At 24.5% G+C, this 23,098-nt stretch overlaps 1 protein-coding gene across 1 annotated transcript; it reads right to left on the bottom strand.

The window, feature by feature from the left end:
- Nucleotides 1–2,906: 2,906 nt before the first annotated feature.
- On the bottom strand, nt 2,907–22,514 carry LOC145839066 (alpha-1,3-mannosyl-glycoprotein 4-beta-N-acetylglucosaminyltransferase B-like). Its single transcript, XM_082946677.1, has 8 exons — nt 22,383–22,514; nt 5,744–5,836; nt 5,259–5,402; nt 4,787–4,924; nt 3,969–4,190; nt 3,515–3,664; nt 3,181–3,296; nt 2,907–2,919 (listed from the first exon to the last, which is right to left on the bottom strand). Exons 1-8 carry the CDS (start codon nt 22,512–22,514, stop codon nt 2,907–2,909), a joined length of 1,008 nt encoding a protein of 335 aa, XP_082802803.1.
- Nucleotides 22,515–23,098: the final 584 nt, after the last annotated feature.

Genomic DNA, 23,098 nt, shown 5'->3' with positions numbered 1-23,098 from the left:
AAATATCTAATGAAGCATATAGATAACCTGTTAATATAACAAAATACTACATAACCTGTTTGCTAATAGTTTAGTTTAATAAAACCTAATTATGCTGATATTTGTTTTCTGTCTAATGAGCTTTTATAATTTGTTTCAATAAAACAATAAAATCACAATCAGCAAATAAATAATAATAAGTAAAATAAACTTCATTTTAATTCAACAAATAGTATTAAAATTCAGCTCAGCAGCCAATTAGTAATATTAAATTTTTAAATACTACTTTATCTACTTTTTATTAAATATAATCAAAGTCCATGATTAATTTTTTCTGTCAATATTAGTCTCATTTTCCAATCGTAAACTGTAAAATACTAAGTGAAGTATAGTGCAAAAGACATTGTATTAAAAAAATATTTTTAAAGTCAAAACTCGAAAACAAAAACTGATAGTTATAAAAACTATTGAAATTCTAAAGATATTTTTTAGATTTATGCCTTGGTTTTATTTAGGTAAATTAAACTAAAAGCAATCAGTAACTTTTAAATACCTATTAGTTTTAATTGTATATAATCAATAAAAGTTTGCTGAACATATTATTTAGTTTACTGATATATAAAGCACAAACTTTTTGTTTTTACCAAACAAGTAAGTTTTTGACAATTATTTAAAGTTTAAAATTTTTTTTATGTTTTTGACAAAAACAGTAACAAAGTTTTATAAGAAGGATAAAATATATAAGTGTATTATCCTATTATTTTTAGTTTCTGATTATATATAGATTAATTGTTAAAAATTAAACAGCATGTGTATATTATACAAAGTTTTTATCCTTTTATGGTCTGAAAATAAAGCTTTGCAATGATTTTTATAGACTTTTTTCTTAAATTCAGATTTAACTTAATGTAACTCTATTGGTCAATCGCTATTTTACTTTTTTTTTTCAAAGGTTTGCTTAATAAACTATTAAAAGCCCATTTGTTTTTTTGCTGAGTTTCGATATTCAAGACTTTTACAAAAAATCAACAGCTAAAGTTAATGCTTCTAACATTAGAAAAAAGGTACCAGTGTCAAAATTCTTACATCTGATTCATATTTTTTTTAATTTTAGTTCATTTATTGTTAAATTAATTAAAAGTAGCTGTTTACATAAAGCTAACAGTCTATCTATAAATAAAAACATTGATTTTATGTTGCTACAATTGTGTGAGTTTGTTTTACTAAAGAAGTTTATAAAAGGTTTTTCTACTTATACGTTTAATTATTAGCACAAACTATATGTTAATTTAACTATATAATGTAAAACAGACACTAATTTACAAGTGTTTTAAGTTCGATGCATTGATTTATTATATGCACTAAGTTCTTAACAGTTCGAAATACATGTAAAGTAATGTTTTTTACAGTTTATTTTATGCTCTACTTTGCCCAAAATTAAAAAAAAAGAATAGTAAATCAAAATAAAATAAAACAGCGTATTATCCACTGTATAATTTAACAACAAAAGTGATTTATGATTTTAAACTTGTAGTAGTTAGAGACACATTTTGAACATCATTTTTTTTATTAAGCCAAATTTGTTTGAAGTTTAAGTAAATATCAATAAATATAAAAAGAAAAACGTTAAAATTTTAAATCATTTGCATCAAAATAAAAATTTAACATTCAAAAATTGAATGAAACTCATTAGTTTCGAAATAATTTAAAACTTAGGTGGGTGTTAAGAATAATGTCATGAAAAATATCAAGTTTTTAGTTTTTCAAAAAGAAATGCAGCAGCAAAATTAAAACAACGAAATAAAAATAAAATATCAGAATTCGAAAAAAAAAAACAATATATATGGCACTGAGTATAACACAATGTGGATTGTAAAACTGTAAAGAAATTTAGTTTAATTGACTAAAGTGCAGAAATAAAACTGATTTAACTTTTTGAAAAATCTAAAGTTTTAAAGTTTTTATTGAGTAAAAATTAAAAGTTAGTATATAATTTTAAAGACAGTATTATTTTGAAACTAAGCTTTATAAAAAAGTTTTATGTGTTTTTACAACAAAAATTTGCTAGATTTAGCAGACATTAACGATTAGTGTCTAAAATACAGGCAGGTAATTACAACTAAAACACTTATTAACAATAAAATTAGTACAAAAAGTTTGTAATTTTGACTCAATAAAATACCTAGTTAATTTTTTTAAACTTAATAGATTTTCTTTCCGAACGTGTCATCCTTAAAGTTTTGAATTTTTCCTTTCAGAGATGAAACTCTGTAGAAATTCATTTATTGTAATTAGTTATAAGTTTTTAAATTGCATCAACTTAAATAACAGATAATCAAAAATAAAGAAAAACAGAGTTTGAAGTAGACTTTTATTCACTTACAATTTGTTAAAAAACTAAATAAAACCGTTTTACAAAAACAATTTTTTTTTTAAATAAAACTTTGACTTTGTTTAAGAAAAATCACTACTTTGTACTTTAGTTAATTTTGTTTCCTGCTGTTTTTAAGTCTTTAATTTATTCCTACAGTTAAGTCACAGTCACAGTTCACAAATATTTAACGTTTTACATGCCTATTAGGATCATAAAGAAACAACAACTTTGTAAACTAAAATGTTGTATGAATTTTGTCACTATTAAAAGTATGTCATAAATTTTTTTTCTGTCTACACTTATTTGTGAATTTTTTAAACTTTACATTTTTAACTTTTTATTTTTTCAAGAACTCTATTGCATAGTTTTTAGCTTCATTAAACTTTAATTAACATATATTATTTAAGTAAACTACAATAACAACAGCAACTTGTATAACTTTTAGCGTTGAAACTGAATACTTGTTGACCAAAGTAGCAAATATTATTTCTTAGTTTTTTATTAACTTTATCTTCTTTTTTTTTATTATGCAAAGTTTACTAAAAATAGCCACTCATGAGATGCATCTAAAAACAGTTTGAAAAAATAAAATATCGTTTATATCGAACACTGTATGGTAATTAAGAACTTAACTTTTTACAAACTTTATATATTCGGCTTAAAAAATTATTACAAAATATTGTACAGACATTTCTTTTTAATTTTGAAAAAACTTTAGAAAAATATTTTCTACAATAAGTTTATATACTTAAGAAGATAAGAAATAATTAATTAACAAAGAGATAAATCCTGACGAATTTTTACTAAATAATTAAAAACAGACTGACCTTCCCATATGTTGAAATAAAGAAGGTTTTTTGTGAATAATTCTTTCCTTCATTCTTTTTCGGCAATTATCACAAGGCTCAGTAAATGAACATGTATCCAGTGTTGAAAAGTCATACTGAAAAGTTTATCAGGTTTTAAATACTACGTAAACTATGAATTTTCAAACTTTTTTGTTCTTTTATTAACAGAGTTTATTAAATAAAAAAAATTGTTAATTTCATCTTACATTTTAAAAGCTGTACTCATATTCAAGTACAATATTTTGTATGTTTAGACTACTTTTTGTTTTTAATACGTACTAAGTTTAGCTAAATAAAAAGCATTATCAAATACCTGAAGCCAATCGAGAGGCTTTTTGTTGTAGTACATGTGGATAAAGGAAGCAAATTTAGGTAGAGTTTCTCTTCTGAAAAGTTTTCCTATCGACCCAGCTGTACAAAATGACAAGTAGAAGTAATCGTTTCTTTTGTTTTCCTCTACAAACTGTTTTATTAAAAAATATATTTATTGAAAAATAAATAGAAAAAATTTACCATAAAACTATAAACATCAAATACGCCTTTTTAACAATAACATAAGTACTTATAAGTTAACATAAACAGTTTCCAAAGCATTTATTAATTAATTTTCTTTTTTAGTATTTCAGTAACTTGAAAAATGATATTTATGCTCGTTTTCCTTAGTTAGAAATCAATAAATATTTAAATTGTAAACTATGACATCTATGACGTCACAATACAATTAAGCTTAAGTACGACGTATAAACGCGAAATTTTTATGGAGTCACCTTCATGATGTCTTCCACGTAACCCTTCTGCGTGATGACGTCGTCCTCCATCATGACGTAATAATCAGGCATCAAGTTGTACCCGTACATGAGCAAGTGGACCATGTCTAAGTTCTCCTTACTCCTCCACTTGACCCTCTCGTAAGGGTCTCCGAAGTGGTCGGGAATGGTGATGACCTGAGACCAGTCTTGCGGGTACAAGTTTGGTGATGGGGAGATTATCTGTGTGACAAGAAGATATAAATAATAGTGTTTCTTACTGTCTTTTTAATTTCTAAATTAAAAGAATAATATCAAACTTCAAATTAAAGCTTATTGTTAAACACTTAGTAATGTGTAGCAGGAACAAGAACTAACAAAACGTAAACAATTTTTTTTGAGAATTTACCACAAATCGTTGGCATAAAGTTTTAAGAATAGGCAACCGCGAAAATGTGAGCTTATCTGAAGAACCATTAAGAAAGTCAGAATTATGTTCCGAGATAAAGATGAGTTTATAAAACACACCGATAAATTGACTTTGTGAGCTTTAAAAATGAATGAAGTCGTGGTAAGGTTTAATTAAAATAGATAAGCCAATCGAAGCATTTAAATTTAAGTTTTGTCTGTTCTTAAACAACACATTTATTTAATTTATACTCTATAGTAAGTAGATAACTTCTAAATTTCTTTCATAAAACGCGTTTAAGTTTTTAATGCTTACAGTTACTGGTAAGTTTATCTAAACAATAAAATGGTGAAAAAAGTAGCTATAAAACTGAAAAGATAATCACCTGGAGTATATTACTTTTTATTTGTGCAGAGAAATATTTCGAAACCTCTGATATGATCTGGTTCATGAATATTTTGTCACTTTCTGCAACGAACACGACATACTTCACGTCAAATTTACTGTTTATGTTCAAATTTTCAAACAGTGACGTCAGAGTTTTGTTCAGATAAGAGACGCCTTCTCTCTGAAATAATAGTTTTAATTCACTCTTGGGAAATAAAAGAACTAGAAAAATTTTTAAACAAAACCGCTTAATTTAATTATTGTGATATACAGTCAATTTAAATTCGCTATTTAAGACTGAACCACTACATACGCTTAAGAAAAAGAACAAGTATAATTATGCAAAATAAGTTTCAACATAACTTCATTATTAAATGTAACTTTAGTTGTTTATATATAATGTAAATTCATGCTTTCAAAAATTTAGATGATATCAGTATTTAGTACTTTTAAAATAAAGTAAAATACATTTTATAACGCATAACTTTTAACAACAGTTTAAAATTTAAACAAACTTTAACAGTTGGTATTCCAAAGATTAAATCTGCCCCTTTATCGATGTGACCCACTTTTATCTCGGGTTGGGGATCCCTCAATCCCCCTGACAACGGGATCCCATCATTTCTGTTGTCAAGCATTTTACTTTCACTTGCTTCTTTCTGTTTATTATGTTTCAGGTTTAATAAAACTATAGAATTGTAATAATAAGCTAGTTAAAACTTTTTATTATTTATAAGGTTTGATAAAGCTCATCTTTGTTTTAAGTAAACTTATTTAAAATTTTCTTAGGAAACCAAACACAGTTTGAAAAAATATTAAACGCTACTGTGTTAAATAACTGCAAGTTATTATGTGAAATTGTTAAAGTAAAGTTAGTTTATTTTAAACAAGTTTGGTTTTTGTATACGCATTAACCTTGTTTAAATTGTTAATATACAACATTAAACCAAGAATACTTAGTTTTTATTTTTAACAAATCAATGTGTGCAACAACATGTACCTTCATCAACTGTTTGTGCAATATAGTGTTTTCTGCTTCTAGATCGTCGTTTTTCCGTTTTAATGTTTCTAATTCACTTTCTCCAAACCGCACCTGCATTTAATTATTGATTTAGGTAAAGTTTAAGTTATTTATGTTCTGTAATACTTATAATAAACTTTTTTTCAAGTACTTAAATTAAATTACACTTTGTACTTCTAAATGTTTAGTAACCTTCAAATGTAAAATATGTTAAGTAATGTTTAATACAAATTTTAAAGCAAAGTAAGTTTGTATCGATAAGTTTTGCTGATTCAAATATAATTACCTCTTTTTTCAGACAATCAGATAAACTTCTAAAAGTCTAGATTGACGCATTTTACTACATAAAAACAAAAAACTTTTAAACAGTTAGTTATACATTATTAAAACTTCTTAATAAACTTCCAGAGATTATAAAAGTAATAACAAAAAGTATAATACAGAAAAACAAAACAATAATGAAATTCACTAAATAAATTGCACTTAAATTAATTGACATTTACTCATTACGTTCAATAATAAAAATTACTTTTGCCATAAGTTCCTCTGATTTTTTGTCAATTGAGTGTGATAATTTTAAATTCACAAGCAGTACCATTGTAAAGGCAACAGTTGTTAACAGCAATATCCTTCTCTTAGTATGCATGTTTATTAAAAGCTCTGTGAATTATAAAATGTGTAGTATTTTATAAATAGTGGGTGAATAGAAACAAAATTGTTAATAAAAGGTTTTCAAGTATTTAATAGTTTATATAATTAAAATAAAATATTCAAATTTGGTAATTATAGCTTATGTATTAGTTGTTCAGCTTTTTTTTGTACTATCTGTAGTTATGAACACATAATTTGTTTTGGTTAGCTAATTATAGGTTATATTTTGTAAAGATCTTATATTTCAAACGTTGTGAAGCAATTTACTGAAGTTAATAGATTTTAATAAAAAAATCAAAGATATATCAGGTAAAGTTAAGGAAAAAAAGCATAAAAATTTTTATTGACACTCTTAAAAAGTTTTGAGTAAACGAGCAACAGCCTCCCACAAAAGGTTAACTACAAGATATTATGTTCATTTTAATGAAGAAGGCTTAACATAAAACTTGCAATATATACAAAACTATCTTTCATTAGTCATTCAGTAAAAACATTTAGACTAACTAAATAAGTATTTACAAGTTACTTGTAACAAATAAACTAATAATAATACAAAAAAATAAGCTGTTCTTTTTTACTTTTTTGCAATAAGTCAATATATAATTATATCAAGTTTATCTGTCAATATTTTGTACAGTTTCTAAAACATAGTAATTAAACTAAAATTAATCAAATTTTCTCTGCAAGTATAAATTGGACTTTAAAAGTAAATGTGTGTTGTTGCAACTTGAAATAACTGTTTCTTTGCAGTACTAGTTTAAATATTTTAGGGTTGGTCTTCTTATGAGTACTATTTTAGGAGCATTATTTTGTCAGTAGAATTGTTGCAATCAAATCTGCCCATAATTTGATGTGATGTCATTAAAATTATATGGGTACTATCAAGGTTTTGCTGCGATTAAGTTGCTGCAACTATATTATTTGACATTTTTGTACTTTAGAATGTTTTGGAGTATTAGGTTTTGGTAATGGTCTTCAGTACCATATAGTGACTGGGAAATAGCCTTAAACAAACAGTCCCCAGCTCAAGTGTTTTTAATTGGAGTTAACTCTGTAGGCAATCTAAATTGCAGTTTTAAGGTTGCTTCATCAATTTCATCAAAGTGTACACTTTGTCTGAACTCACTAAGTGGCCTCAAAACGAAACCCGGGAAATTCACTAAATAAAATTTTGTAAATTCATTTTCTGGCAAATGTTTCCATTTACTAATTGAAAAAACTTGTTGTGCCATGGTTTTTGAAAAAAACCTGTTACAAAACAATCTATAAAACAAAACTAGTATATGAACTTACTTTGTAGGGTTTAAACTTAGGTACAAGATGCTTTTTACTGTTTTACAAAATTCAAATTAGTTTTTGAGATATAAATAAAAACAAATTGTACAGTAATCTTCCTTTATTGCACCAACATATTTTTCTGTGTGTTAACAAATCAACACACTTCAACTGGGTTCTGTAAAAAACAATTACTGTAATGAAAGAAAGAAGCATAGAATAAAGTGGCTGTATACATGTTTTTCATTATAATAAAATAATTTCTACAGATAATAGTTAATAACAGGTAAAATACTTAATATTAAATCCGACTGTTATAAAACTATATAATATTTGTAATTATTAAGTCTAAAATAAGTAAAGTAAACTAAAATACACAACAAAACAACAAATCATAATATAAACAAAGCACTCACGTTAATGGGAAAGATAACTAATTCAAATTCACTGTTGTTAATCAATGAACGAAATACATTCATTAAATCTAATAATTACATCACAATATAAATGAGGGTATTTTAACTGTTTAATTTGTATTGCAAAGTTTGTTAGTTTAATTTTTATGTTTGTAATCTATTTTGAACAAAATAAAACATCAACCATTAGTTAGTCAATCAATAAAATTTAATAAAACTTAACAACGGCAAAGACAATAAAAATCACAGAAACTCGATGTAACATGTATATTATATATTGAATGCTTGTAAAGATTAAATCAAAGTTATATACAATTAGGAAGCAGATTTAGTTTAAATGTAAAAATGAAAAATTAAAAAATTAAAATTTAAGAAATCAAAACACAAAAAAACAAACTTGTTATTGAGCTTACAAAGTACTGACCAATAATTAAGTTGCAGTAACATACATAAAATCACAATGAATTAAAATTACATATATACTGTGTATAATAATTATAAAAATATAAAAAAATATAAAATAATAATAATTGGCTGATAAAGTAGCAGTTGGTGGTTTAAATTAAATATTCCATACAGATATTTTAAATATTTAATAAGTAATCTATGTTATACATGAAACTTAAAATGTAAAATGACAAGGTGGTCATATGCTAAGTATAAACCAGCAGTGAAAACCTATATATAAAAACCTGTTTTGAGATATAACCAGGTCAAAGTTGGATCGAACAATAGGTTTGTTCTAAAATATTAAACTTAAGTAAATTGTTTAACAAGCAATTTCCTTAAAATTTCCAGGAAAGGTTACTTACACAAAAAAGTAATTAACAAAGTATGAAAATTGAAGAAAAAATAAGAATATTTTTTATTTCATGTATAACTTCCAAAATTTTTGTTTTTAACTTTGTAAGCAACATTTTTCATTTTACTATAAGGAACATTTTATGAAAACTTAGAGAAAACTGCTAGAAAAACGAGATAGTTTTAATATGAGATGATATTATTTTTAACAATTTTAATTTTTCTTTCCATAACTAATATATTATCACCCCCAACTCTGACTAATCACATTTGATAAAGCATTGATTCACCCCTTCCCCCTATGACCTTAAAACACTTTATTGTAAGATAAGAAAAAAGTGCTACTACCCATTATCTTAAAATATCTACAAATTTATAATGTGTTTAATTAATGTGATTTTAAGTAACTTTGTTTTAAATTTAAAAATGTTATTTGCTTTATATTTCTTAATAATATTCACTTTTGAAAAAGGTGCTATGCATTTAATTGTTTTTAACCATTGTATAGTGCATCAGTTGTTCTGAGATCTGGCAGGGCAAAGTGGGGGAATAAAAGGGTAAGGTTTTAATTTATATTATGAGTTAATCTAAGCTGTATGAGATGTAAAATATAGTTTTATTCTTTTCACAGAGAACATGATGTCATAGATAAGATAAATTGTAAAGAAAAAGATAGAAACGGTGGACTACTATTATTGTAACATGAGTGCTGGATAATTAAAAAATTTGTTAAATTGTTAGAAACAGAAAACTATTATAATAGGTAGTCAAGTGCATTAAGAGCTAATAAAAAAAAATGTGATGGTAATGTTTGAACAAATTGAATTTAGTTTCATAGATAAAACTGAGCACTCAGTAGGAAAAGGAGATGACTTTACATAATATGCTTTTAGATAATATGTAATATAGTATCTAATGTTCATTGGTACATATAAGTTTTAGTCAATAGCAATATATTATAGTAGGACTATTAAAGGTTATTTTTGAAACCTGTTTCTAAGATAATACATGGACAGTGGTTACTCAGACAGCTTAAATAACAATTAATATTAAAATAATAATATTAAATAATAAAATTAAATGTGTTATAATCAGACTTATTGGCTTGAGATTAGCATTTGACAAATAGTACTGTGGGTCCAAGGAGATAAACGAAAAATGAGTGGCTGAGGTCTTGGGAGTCTGCCAAAGTTGAGAAATAAAAGATCTGATAAGGTCTGAATTTATATTCAGAGTTAAGGAAGTTGTAAGGGTTTTGAAACATTTAATTGGCATTATTGAGGGGTTTTTTATATATTCCTGGCTTTATGGGTGTGTGGATGTGGTCAACCGGGATAGGGACTCTCATTACTTGATTTTTTTAATGAATAATTCAAAGATTTCATTTTTTCTGCTTTCAAGAGACATTTTAGAGTTTATTATTACGAAAATTGAATAAACAACAACTTAATATTTACTTTAGTTATATTTTTTATGCTTTTTATCTTTGTTTAAAAGTTGATTTTTTGAGAAAAATTATTTTCATAATTAGTAATGTTTATGTTCAACTGAGTTAGCTTGTTGCTTGCTCAGTTTGTTGTTGTTTTTGACAACAAAAGCTTGGAAACATAACTTTGTATTAGTTTTGGGCGAAACTGCGCTTTGGTTGTATTTAAACCTAAAACAGTTTTTTATATATACAAAAAGAAAGAAAATATAAGAGAGGGTTAGAGTATGAGAACGTAAATAGTTGTGATTTAAATATTGAATATGAGAGATTTTTTTTAGACTATTGTTTATTGAACGAAAAAAAAAACGCTCAAATAATTGGTCCAAGGACCTGGTGTACGAAAAACCTTTTGGTTATCGAGTCATACACCAGGATACAGTTTAAAGTCATGTCCAGAACAATTACTAAAAAAACAATCAATTAAACAAAATAAGAAAAATTAAAGGAAATAAAATTAATAAGATAAAACTGAACGAAAACTAATTGAATTTTGTGTTTAATAATAAATTATGAATCTTGTTTAATAACATAAGAACGAAAAATATATATGTATTTTTAAATTAACTTATAAAAGGAGATAAACAACACTAATAGCAAACGTGTAATCTATACTTACAACTAAGTTGTTGTTTTCTTTTAAGAAAAATATTTTTATATTGTTTAGATATACTAGTGAGCGTTAAAGTTAAAATGGTATTAACTAACTTTTTTCTATATAATTATCATATCAGCTGTTGGAAAAAGCTTATCATTTGTGACTTAAAATCTTTTAGATTTACAAACATTTTTTTATCAGAAAACTTGTTACCAGATTTTATAGCGAATAAAAACAGCAAATAATCGAAAAGCAATTTAACATGCCAGGTTAAGATTAACTTAGAAACTTAGCTTAAGAAAACAAAAATTGTTAATTAAAAAGATCTGTCGAAAACTTATCAGACACGAAGGAAAATAAAAAGTAGAGGAACTTCAATACTATGTTTTTAATGAAAACTAAGCTATAGACAATTAAAAAATTGAGTTGTTATTAAAGAAATTTCGAAAGTCCTAAAGTACAAAAACTAAAATTTATATAAATTACTGTAGAAAGCATTGAAAGTTAACAATTATAAACTAAAAGAAAAATTCTCTTACAAGCTTAGAAATTTAAAGCAACAATAAAAAATACTGTAATTCTAAAAAAAAAAACATTTTCAAAATTGTAAAAAAACAAAAATAAAAGTGTCAAACTTCCTGAAAAAAAAAGTAAAAAACACAAGTTAATTAGAAAAAGAGTAAAAATGAAAAGTTTCCTAATTAAAAAAACATGCCTAAATCTTAAAATCTTATTTTTTTTACATATTATCAACCTCCAACATATTTCAAAAAATTCATGATGTTTCATGTTTAAGGAAGTATTAATAAAAAAAAAACTTGTTTTAATGTTTTACAATATTGTAAATATTTGCGAATATCAACATTCTGATACTACTTATCTTCTGATACTTCTTTGAAACATCTCAATCGAAAAAAAGAAGCACTTTAAGAAAGTGATGTAGTCAACTCCTAGGCGGTCAAAGATAACCTTAAGGAATCATCAAAGTAAAGAGAGCAAATAAAAAAGTGAAAGTATATTTTTCAGGGAGTAATTTGACAAGACAATAGATGTAATTTCTTATAATAAAATTAAGTATACAACTAGCGTTGAATAAAAAAACCTTTTGCAGTTTAACCTATACTGTTCTTATTAAAATTAAAGTTAAACATATGATCTTTTGTGCATACTTCAATAACTACTTTTTAGTGCTGCCGTGCCGACACGTAGCTGTACTTAATTTCAAGCGAATCTTATTCATAGTAGTTTTCTGAAATCTAAAAACAAAATTGTTGTGACTGAGAATAAATTTAAACTGACGACTTTTTGATGGCATTATTTTTATATCACTTTTAAACTTTGAGAAGATTTCAAACATTTCTAACTGTTTATAATAACCACCAAAATAAAATGAAAAAATTGAATACCATCTTGTTTGGTAAAAAACTCTTTATAGACCTAAACTTAAAATTAAAAATATTTGATATATTTAGGTTTTATTTGTAAATACTCTAACTTTTGATAAACATTGCATGTTTCAGATCAATATTTTTATTATTAGATATTATTCCTTGTAATTTGTTTTAAAAATTTTATGCTTTGTCTGACTAAACTTATTTTGTTATGTTTGAAAAATAATAGCTGCTTAACACAAAAAATTTTCGTTATGTATTACTTAAATGCAAAAAATTATTATTTAGATATACTGGTCCTTTTTTTTCACTAATTTGTTAAATACGGGTTTTTAATGTTTTTACTATTAATGTTTTTTATTTATTTTTATCGTCATAAAGTATCGCGTTTTAAACTTGACATTGATTAATTTTCCACTATGTGTTGTTTTTAAATTTGTCAATTAAAATGTTTGTTTTTGACAAATTTAAATTTAATACTTTTTTAATTAATACTTAAAATGTGCAAAAGTTTAGGTTATTTGCTTTAACTTTGTTATAATTTAATTTAATTTCATAGCATTAAAACCTGACCTTTATTACAGAGGCAATGAATCTTTTATATTTATAAAATTTAACTTTCTTATACTCAAGAACGATACTGTGTAACACATATATAACATGTGATGAGGTTATGTTATTACTGTATTATTATAACTTAGGTAAATTTACATTTGTTTTCTTGAAACAACTATCGTTAATAAAACAACTATTTTCGTCTAACTTTATAAGTATATTGTTATAGATATATCGTTAAATGAATTAGGAAAAAAAAAACTAAGTTAGTATATATTTGTGCAAATAAGAAAGTTCTAATGACTTTTTGTTTTTAAAAAGTAGCTATAATTGTTAAAAAGTGGATGAATTTGAAATGATTAAATATTTTAAAGAACAGCCCCTTCAAATGTATTTTATATAACAAAATTAACTTAATTTAATTGCTAAGAAAAAGTTTTTTTATATAGCCTAAGCCTATTACAAAAGTTTTCAATGAGGGATTTTTTAAGTAAAGTTTGCGCTAATTCAAGTAATACAACGCTACGTAACTGCTTCTCACTAAACATCTAAAATTTGTGAATTTAAAAAAGACTAAATTTTAACATATGTGATTATATAAAACTTTTTAAAAACTTAAAATAAACCTGTTTATGCCTCTGAAGTGAAGTGTAATTAAAAACAGTTAAAAAAAAAAGGTATGATTTATGACAATTAAAATTTAGTTCATTTTTTGCATTTTTTCTCACCTTAGTGGCTTTAAAAGAATATTTTACAAGCAAAATACTCTAGTAACAAAACCCAAAGCTATAGTTACTGAACCTTAAAAATAAAAACAAAAGTAAAGCGTTTCAAAATTGAATTTAAATTTACAAGATCTATAAAATCAAGTAAAAAAAAAACTTCTTATCTTGTCTTACAAAGAAAGGTATTTTTTAACGCTTGGAAATATTAATTTACAATCGAGTGAGGTTGATAACAAATTTTAGCTAACTCTCATAAATTAGTTGAGTTTATCTACACGATTCTTAAAGTGTTTAAAAATCTTGCATGGCTACCTAAAAAGTTAGAAGACAATTCAATTAATGCAATCTCATGTTTCAAGACATTTAAAAAAAAAATATTGTTTACAACGAGTTTCTTAGAATTGACTGTAGGTACACGAAAAAAAAATATAAATATTTTATTTTCAATAATATACTAATAAAATCCAAATGAAAATAAGAGTCGAAAATTGTTTTGAAACATGTTTTGTTTCATTGTATGAGTTTTAATAAATACTTATTGTTGTTTGTTTTAAACTAATAAATAAAAAATGTATAAAAATAATTACTTGTTTACAATTTATTTGAAACTTATGTAAAAGTTTCTAATAATTACATCTTTTATACCGTAAAATTTTCCAATTGAAAAAAAACAAATAGATTTAAGGTTTTAGTAATTGAATATACGTACATTAAACTTGAATTTAATTATTTTAATCATTTAATTTATTTTTTCGGTTCAATTTTTTTTTTCAATCATATGTCTTAAACTTGAATTGAAAAAAAAAATCTATCTATGGATTTTTCTAATTATTTTGAAGATAACAAAATTAGTTTTATCAAATATGCGGGTATTTGATTAAATAGTCTAATATAAATATTTTTACTTCAAATATGATTTTTTTTAAGTATAAACAATTTTGGTTTATGAAACAATAAAGTACTACTTTTAATGCTTAAGTAAAACGTTGATTAAGAATATTTAACTGTTTTAATAAAAAACTTTACTAAATAGTTTGAAAATAAGTGTTTTTGAGAAGGTAATATTTTTCTTATAAACTATTAATAACGATGTTTGTTATTTTAATGTTTTATTTATATTTAATTCACGTTTATATAAAGTGTTGATCAGTTTTTTAGTTCCTAATTTTTACTTATCTTTAATTGAACACCATCGTTAGAAAAATAAAAGATTATATGAAATATTTTCTTTAACACTAACGCTAAAATAAATAAAATAACTAAGTTTTTTAAAGTAACATTGAAATTTTATTTAGCTAAGTATAAAAGTAAAAACTAAAACTTTTCTACCAAATAAAACTAATTTTACCAAATTTCGACATCGGATTTCATTCGGCTTTTATAAAAAGAGATATATATATAAAATTGGTTTTCGTTTTCGTACATGGCAAAACGTCATTCATAGAGACGAAGAAGTTTTTTAGAACAAAAGAAAATTAAAAACTAATAATTAGTATATAAAACTCTCAGTTATCTGAAGTATGTTAGAAAACTTTATATAAAACAGTACTAGTCACGTCCACAACCCTGTAATAGCAAACCAGCATTTTAATAAGAGACTGAAAGAACAACTGTGATACATGAATGTTTTCATAATAATTTTACTAAGCATTTATTTATTGAAAATAAAAATTAATTGTTTCATGACTGATGTTTACTTGATATCTAATTTAAAAACACAGTGTTATGTTAATAAAAATAAAAGTTGAACTCAGATTAAAACTAAAAGTAAAAGTAAAGGTAAACGGAATTATTTTATTTTTGTTTTTTAAAACTGACTTGTAAACATCTTTACTGTTTTAAACCGTTTAAGTTAGCTATTCATTTTTCATCTTTTAAAGTTATTCTTATTTGTTGCTTATAAAACACAGTTATTGTTGAAAAATTGTTTGTTTGTAAATGTCAATATAAATTAAGCTCGTTTAGATGTGGTGAAAAAAAAGAAACAAATTGATTTTAAAATTGAGGCGTCAAATCTTTTCAACGAAAACACTTGAATTATTTTATCACGTTACAATAGTTTTCAACATAAAAGACGCTTATACCTATTTTAGCATTTAAAACAAAACTCGAGCGCAATAACATATTGTAAATCAAATCAAAAAAAAAAACTGCTATCCATCTTTTAAATTTTATATTGATTTCAATCACGTTAACCAAAAAGTTAAGTGAACCTAAGATAATAAAAACAAAACTATTCTTTTGTGTCATTAAACTTACTAAAGCTTATATGCAACTTAAGTTTTTTAATACTTAAGCTTTTTATTTTTATACGTTATTTTCAATATTGTCTAAAATTGAGCAAAAAATATATATATTACCTAAAAGTAAAAATTTTTTTTATATTTATCAAAAAAACAAAAATTATTTCAAAAAACATTTACATCTAAAATAAACGAGTATTTTACTTTGATAAAATTACAGTTTTTGAAAAAATATTGCTTAAATTTTTGAACTTAGCAAAAAGTATATATTAAAGTACATTCACAAATTGTAGTATAACTAAAGGAATAACTAAAACTTTCAAATATAAATCAGAAAAAAAAATGTTTAAACTAACTTAAAAAAAACGATTAAGACCATGTAATATATAAAATTTTTTTTTTTCTACAGCTGAATCCTATGTTTTACGTAGGACAAAAATTTGATTGGTTTATTGACTTTTTTTTTGAATTTAAATATTTGACTTTATTGTTTTACACAGTTTTTTTAACAACATTAATTACCTCTAAAAGTTTTATTAAATTTACTAGTAACATTTTTTTTAATATTTTGTTTTTTATAAAAATAAGTTTCATATATTTACTATAAATTTTCATCCATTTCTCTAATGTTCTTTATCCATTTTGTTTAGTTTTATTTTAATTTTTGATAAGTTTTATAAAAAGAGTATTTTCCACTTCTTTTCTTATTTACCTGTTCAGCATCCATTTTAAATTATATAAAAAGTTGAAGCTTTAGGAACAATGAACTAAAAGAATCCTGTAATTATATTTACAAAAACTTAAATTCTTTTCAATTTTTTTTTATGCATATTTAGAAGAAAATCCACAGCATACAAATGCTTTTTTAGTTAAAGGAAAACTAGCTAATGTTAAAAACTAACGTAGAAAATATTTTATTTTATTAGATCAAGTAACATAAGAAAATAATATGTAAACAATAAATATTATAAATTTTTTTAATATTTTTAATTAATGTTATTTATTGATTATAATCGATTTGTTTGCTTTATAATTTTAATTTATAGAGTACTTAGTTCTAAAATGAAAAACTTATCCCAACAATTACAAAATATATTGACTCGGATTAAACAAATTTTCATAGTTTTACCTTCTTAATTAAACTAAAGAACAATTACAATAAAACTTTTTCTAAAGTACGCCATAAGTTAAAATATAAAAATTAAAAGTACAATTCAAAACGATTAATTTAAACTGCTCGCAAGAAATAAAGTTTTAATACTATTTCAAGACACTTAACAACTTAGAAAGCATTATTTATTATTCATTTCTTACAAGACACGACAAGAAAACTCATTTATAATTTATAAAATTAACTACAGTACATGGCTGCTAAAACATTGGAAAAACAATTTACGGTATTGATTAACATAATTTGTTTGAAGTTTAATTGAAAATTATAAAATAAGCTCAGTACAGAAGCTGAAATAAAAAACATATCTGAAATAAATGTTTTAAATTAATTACTTTATCAAAAATTTTACTTCTATTCGCTTCCAATTCATATTTTTTACCAATATACTTTTATACAGTTTCAAATATTTAAAACAATTTTTTACTACTAAATACTTCGGCATAATATTGTACAAACTTGGAACAAAACAAGTTTTTCAAACTTTTAGCGTTTATTGATCTAACTTTCACATAGAAAAGTCACTTATTGTCAGAAAGTATTGACACTTTTTTATCAGTTATATACTTTGCACAAATGCGAGCCTACGTAATTCATAGTTTTACTTAAAAGAAAACTGAACTTTTGAATTTTAGCAACAAAAACACTTAAAAAAGAAGTTGTTTAGAATATTAGATAACATAAATTTCAATGGTTTAAAAAAAATCTAAATTAAACATAAAAATGAAGTAGCTAACACAAATTTTACTTACTTTTGTTAATTATTCCCTACAAATTTAAAAAATGCCTTACAGAAATTTCGAGCTTACAAAATAAATCTTCTTAGTAAAAATATACGTACAAAACGATTTGTGGCTTCAAAACTAAAGTTTCCTCACTAAGTAGTTTGTGTTTATATGTTTGTTTGTGTTTTTAAACCACTAAAAATAAATAAAGTGAAATAAACTATTAAATATTTTACGTATTTAACAGTAAGAAAAGTTTTCACATATTTTTCTAGTGCTGTAGGGAAATATTCGTAGACATTGGTTTTAAAAAACTAAGTAAATATAATACATCAAAATGATGTCTTTGTACTAACTTAAGGGTTTTTTTTTATTAAGTTTTTTTGTATAATTTTATTTTTCTAATTAAATAAAAAAATTAAATAAATTTAAAAAAGTAGTCTCTTTTAATTTTTTATTCACTATAAACAGTTCTAAAATAAAAAGCACATCATTTAAATTTAATAATAAACAATGAACTTTACCGCAAGATCAACAACAACAGCATCCGAGACAATCCTACGACCGGTTTCGTCCTTATTAGGACTCATCAGGCAGGAATAGTCGCGAGAAACCGCTATTGTGATCTTAAACAAGCGGGCTTAAGTACGAAGTACTGAAGCGATCGTTTGTGGGTAAAGTTGAAAAAATGACACAGCTAAATCATTCACAGCCCAACGTCTCAGACATTGTCAGCTTGTTGTGAGATTGTAGTCTGCGCTCGTTTGATCAGTTTTAGCCAGTATTTATTTCGGCCATCATCAACGAAGTTGAGATGTTTTATGCAATCGATAATAAACAATGAACTTTACCGCAAGATCAACAACAACAGCATCCGAGACAATCCTACGACCGGTTTCGTCCTTATTAGGACTCATCAGGTAGGAATAGTCGCGAGAAACCGCTATTGTGATCTTAAACAAGCGGGCTTAAGTACGAAGTACTGAAGCGATCGTTTGTGGGTAAAGTTGAAAAAATGACACAGCTAAATCATTCACAGCCCAACGTCTCAGACATTGTCAGCTTGTTGTGAGATTGTAGTCTGCGCTCGTTTGATCAGTTTTAGCCAGTATTTATTTCGGCCATCATCAACGAAGTTGAGATGTTTTATGCAATCGATAATAAACAATGAACTTTACCGCAAGATCAACAACAACAGCATCCGAGACAATCCTACGACCGGTTTCGTCCTTATTAGGACTCATCAGGCAGGAATAGTCGCGAGAAACCGCTATTGTGATCTTAAACAAGCGGGCTTAAGTACGAAGTACTGAAGCGATCGTTTGTGGGTAAAGTTGAAAAAATGACACAGCTAAATCATTCACAGCCCAACGTCTCAGACATTGTCAGCTTGTTTTGAGATTGTAGTCTGCGCTCGTTTGATCAGTTTTAGCCAGTATTTATTTCGGCCATCATCAACGAAGTTGAGATGTTTTATGCAATCGATAATAAACAATGAACTTTACCGCAAGATCAACAACAACAGCATCCGAGACAATCCTACGACCGGTTTCGTCCTTATTAGGACTCATCAGGCAGGACTAGTCGCGAGAAACCTAAATTTAATAAAAGAGGACTTTATTTCTTTTAAGAAGATATATTGTTTTAAACTATTGTTTCCTGCTGAAAAAATTAAAAAAATTTAGCAATGGGAAATATTGAGCTTTTAATAAAATTCCATTGTTTTACAGCTTTTAACAACAAATTTACAATAAATAAAATGTGAGAACAAAAATTTAATTTTATGCTTGTTTTCAGTAAGAGTTGGTTTCTGATGCTGTAGTTAGTAAACAGAGAGCTTAGTATTTACAAATTTCATGTATTTGATGAATAAGCTGTTACCTAACACCTATTGACGGCATTGTATGTCAATCACTCGTATAAAGAAACATACAGCAAAATATATTAATATAAATTAGTTCGAGTTCCGCATATGTTTTAAAATAATTATATTATATTGAAAAAAAATCATACTTTCTGACTTAATCTTAAACCTAAAAAAGTCTAACGATGATTTATATAGTTTTTACGTTAAATAATTAAGCAATGAAAAACATTTATAAGTTGTCAGTTTGTGAACTTTCTGTAAAGTATAACTTATAAGAAACGTAATGATAGGTTAAGTTCAAAGAATTAATATTTTTTTTAATTTTAAGTTACTGTTTATAATATTACAGTTATTTTAAATTTAAAAAACGCGTTTTTCATTTCAACCTTGATATCTTAAATTGTAACGGTGATTAAATCATTGTCATTTTCATGCAAGTTGAACTTCAAAGTTGTTTTGTGTGTAAACATCAGTCGCCTAATACTGTACTTTAATGTGGTATAACAATATTATTACTTTTTTATGGTTTTATTTTTAATCTACCGTTGATTTAGATAAATAAACATAAATGATCCCGAAAAACTTTATTCAAAAAAAACTAAAACATAAATTGTAATACTACTAATTATCTATTTTATTAAAATCCAAATACAATTTATTAATAAAAGGTTATTAAGTAACTAACGTGCATAATAGATGATAATGCAAGGCACATTTCGAACGACTAAGGAAGAAATGAAGTAAAAAAGAAAAAGGCAAAAATATATTTGTATGTAGTTTAGTGTTTTGTAAAATATTTTCTTTATGTTAGTGCATCGTTTTTATCAGCAATAGCTTCAGGTTTTTTTAATTATTTTGTACAAGAAAAGTTATTGTAACGACTGTTTTTGTAAAATATTTAAGAACCAAAATTTACTTAGTTTAAAAAATAAATATTACAAGAGTTTTGTTGTATAAAGTAGTAAAAAAAATTAAAAACAATAATTTAGTCTCTTAGGTTTATTTAAGTTAAATAACAAGTTCGTTTTTAGTCATAACTGTGTAGTTTTATACGGCTTAAGTGCAAAAAAAACTTTCAAATTTTTTAATCCTTTTAACTAATATTAAACTATTTTGATAATGAAGTGCAAAATTTATTGGTTTTATAAAATATTTACAAATATTTTTTTAAACAATGCCAGTTTCACAGAAATACGAACTTTTGTTTTTTAATAAACACAAATATCTTTTTATTTATGAATTCTATTTTTACTTATTTGTAAATCTAAAATTTTAATAAAGTGATTTGAATTTTTCTTGTATTTTTTTTTACTTTTAGGTAAAAGTTTAAACTTTTGACATTTTATATATGTTTATAAATCTTTTAATGTAATAAAAGTATAATATTTAACAATCATTGGATTTTCACTATTATTTTGGTGTCTAAGAAACTTTGAAGATCCAATCAGTGAATCTACAATTCTTGTTTTATTTATATAAAGTTGTTTTAACAACATTTGTTTCAAATTTTAAAGGTTGTTTATGATTTTTAGTCTATTAAAAAAAATTTACGCCTAATTTTTATTCATATTTTATATAAAAAATATTAACTTATCCAGAAAGTTAAAGAATTTCAAATTGTTAATGTTTCAAAAACAGAAAAATAAATGTTAATTAGAAAATATTTAAGTTGAATCTAATAGTGTGTTTTATTTAGTATTCGTATTATTAATATGATTTTATTTTACATTTAAGACAATTTACACAGATACACACTTAGAAATGAAAAAGCGATGAAAATTGTATGTTTATGAGCAGAGCATATATTTTCTCCTTAAGCTAATTGTATGTACAAGTTAAGTTTTTTAAGATTTTAGATAACTAGCTTAAGTCAAAACATATAAAAATATAAATACAAAATACACTGTTTATAAATTTGCTTTTATAATCTGTTATTAGAAAATAAAGTATTTTATAGTAAAATTGTACATTTTTTTGTTTTATAAGACGTATAATATCAGAGTAAAAATCGTAATCACATATAGAATTGACAAACACTACGTCAGTTAAATTTAGAAATAAGTTGAGCTGTATAAATAACGAAATTTTACTTCTAAATTTATAAAACCAATCGATATTGAATCCAGCAAAGAAAAATATGCAAAAGTAGCAAAGGCTAAAGTTTGTAAGAGATCATTACTCTATATTTTACATTAATAAAGAAGTAAACAGTTTATATGATATGTGAAAACATTTTTATACACATTAAAATTTTACCTACTGTTGTTTAGTTTTTATTTAATAGTATGTACTAGATATAAAGTTTCTGAACTCTATATTATAATTTGTGTAAGTTTATGTTGATCTGTTTAAAAACAAAGATGAAAAATTTCAACAATGAGGGTTTTTAAAATTTATATACAACAGAACTAGCAATTACTTAGCAGTTCAACAGATATATTTCAAGACGTAAAGGCTGTAAGTAAGTTAAAAATCATTGTGTTTGTTAACAGGTTGTGTTTTTTTAAAATATATTAGTTATCAAAGCAATCTAAACTAAACCAACCGTAGCTGTCATCAATGTTTAGAATTAAGTATTAACTTTGTATACAACTGAACTACAGTAAAAAAATAACAAATAGGTAAAGCAAATTTTAACTTAATAAACTTTTAAAAATAGTAAACACAATTTTTCAATAAATAAAAGTTAAAATGTGGCAAAACAATGTGACAACGTCAAATGAAATGACGTCATCACCTGAAGCATCTGATGACGTCACAGCAGATATTTTCGATTTGATTCTGAACAAGGTAATACCCACAATACTGTCTATAGTGTGCTTCATCGGGTTGTTCGGAAATATCATTGTAGTTTACATCATGAAAAAGGTATACTGTTTTGTGTATATAAATAAAATTTTGAAAAACTATATTAAAAATCAACTTTTTTTAATGTCGTGATTTTTTACGTAAAAATTGTGACAGAATTGTCAAATTAGATGTTCCAAACTGAATCATATTTCTATAACTTCATCAAATATTCAAAATAAACCTTGTGTTTATTATTAGATTAACTAAAAAAACATAGTCAAGTTTTTAAAACAAAGAACTTAGAATGAACCAATTTTTTTTGATTTACTAAGATTATACCACTGTGTTTAAAAACTTAACTATCATCTTAAAAATATTATGCTAACACTTCGAAAACTATGTCATATTACTACGATCTTTTTAGGTAAAGCAAAGAAGTATAACGGATATATACGTGACTAATTTAGCAATCACTGATTTTATATTCCTTCTGATGTTACCTTTTTGGATAAGTGATTTTTATATGAGTAGATTGTGAGTTTTTAATTTTATGTATATGTATTTGAAAAACTCGGAAAAAAAGAGTTTTACTTAAAGTACGTGAGCCTAAATGTCTTCTAAACATATAAAATATTTTATT

This window comes from Thalia democratica, chromosome 6 (assembly GCF_965202585.1).
Source record: "Thalia democratica chromosome 6, ktThaDemo2.hap1.1, whole genome shotgun sequence".
Classification (NCBI taxonomy): Eukaryota; Metazoa; Chordata; class Thaliacea; order Salpida; family Salpidae; genus Thalia; species Thalia democratica.
The sequence above is the reverse complement of the archived record's forward strand: the minus strand, read 5'-3'. Positions and strand labels throughout refer to the sequence as shown.

Coding starts and splice junctions, on each gene's coding strand:
- LOC145839066 (XM_082946677.1), bottom strand. CDS start 22,514: ATGATATTTCCGAACAACCCGATGAAGCACACTATAGACAGTATTGTG. Junction 4,925..5,258: donor TTGGAATACCAACTGTTAAA/GTTTGTTTAAAT, acceptor CTATTATTTCAG/AGAGAAGGCGTCTCTTATCT. Junction 3,297..3,514: donor AGCCTCTCGATTGGCTTCAG/GTATTTGATAAT, acceptor TAAACTTTTCAG/TATGACTTTTCAACACTGGA.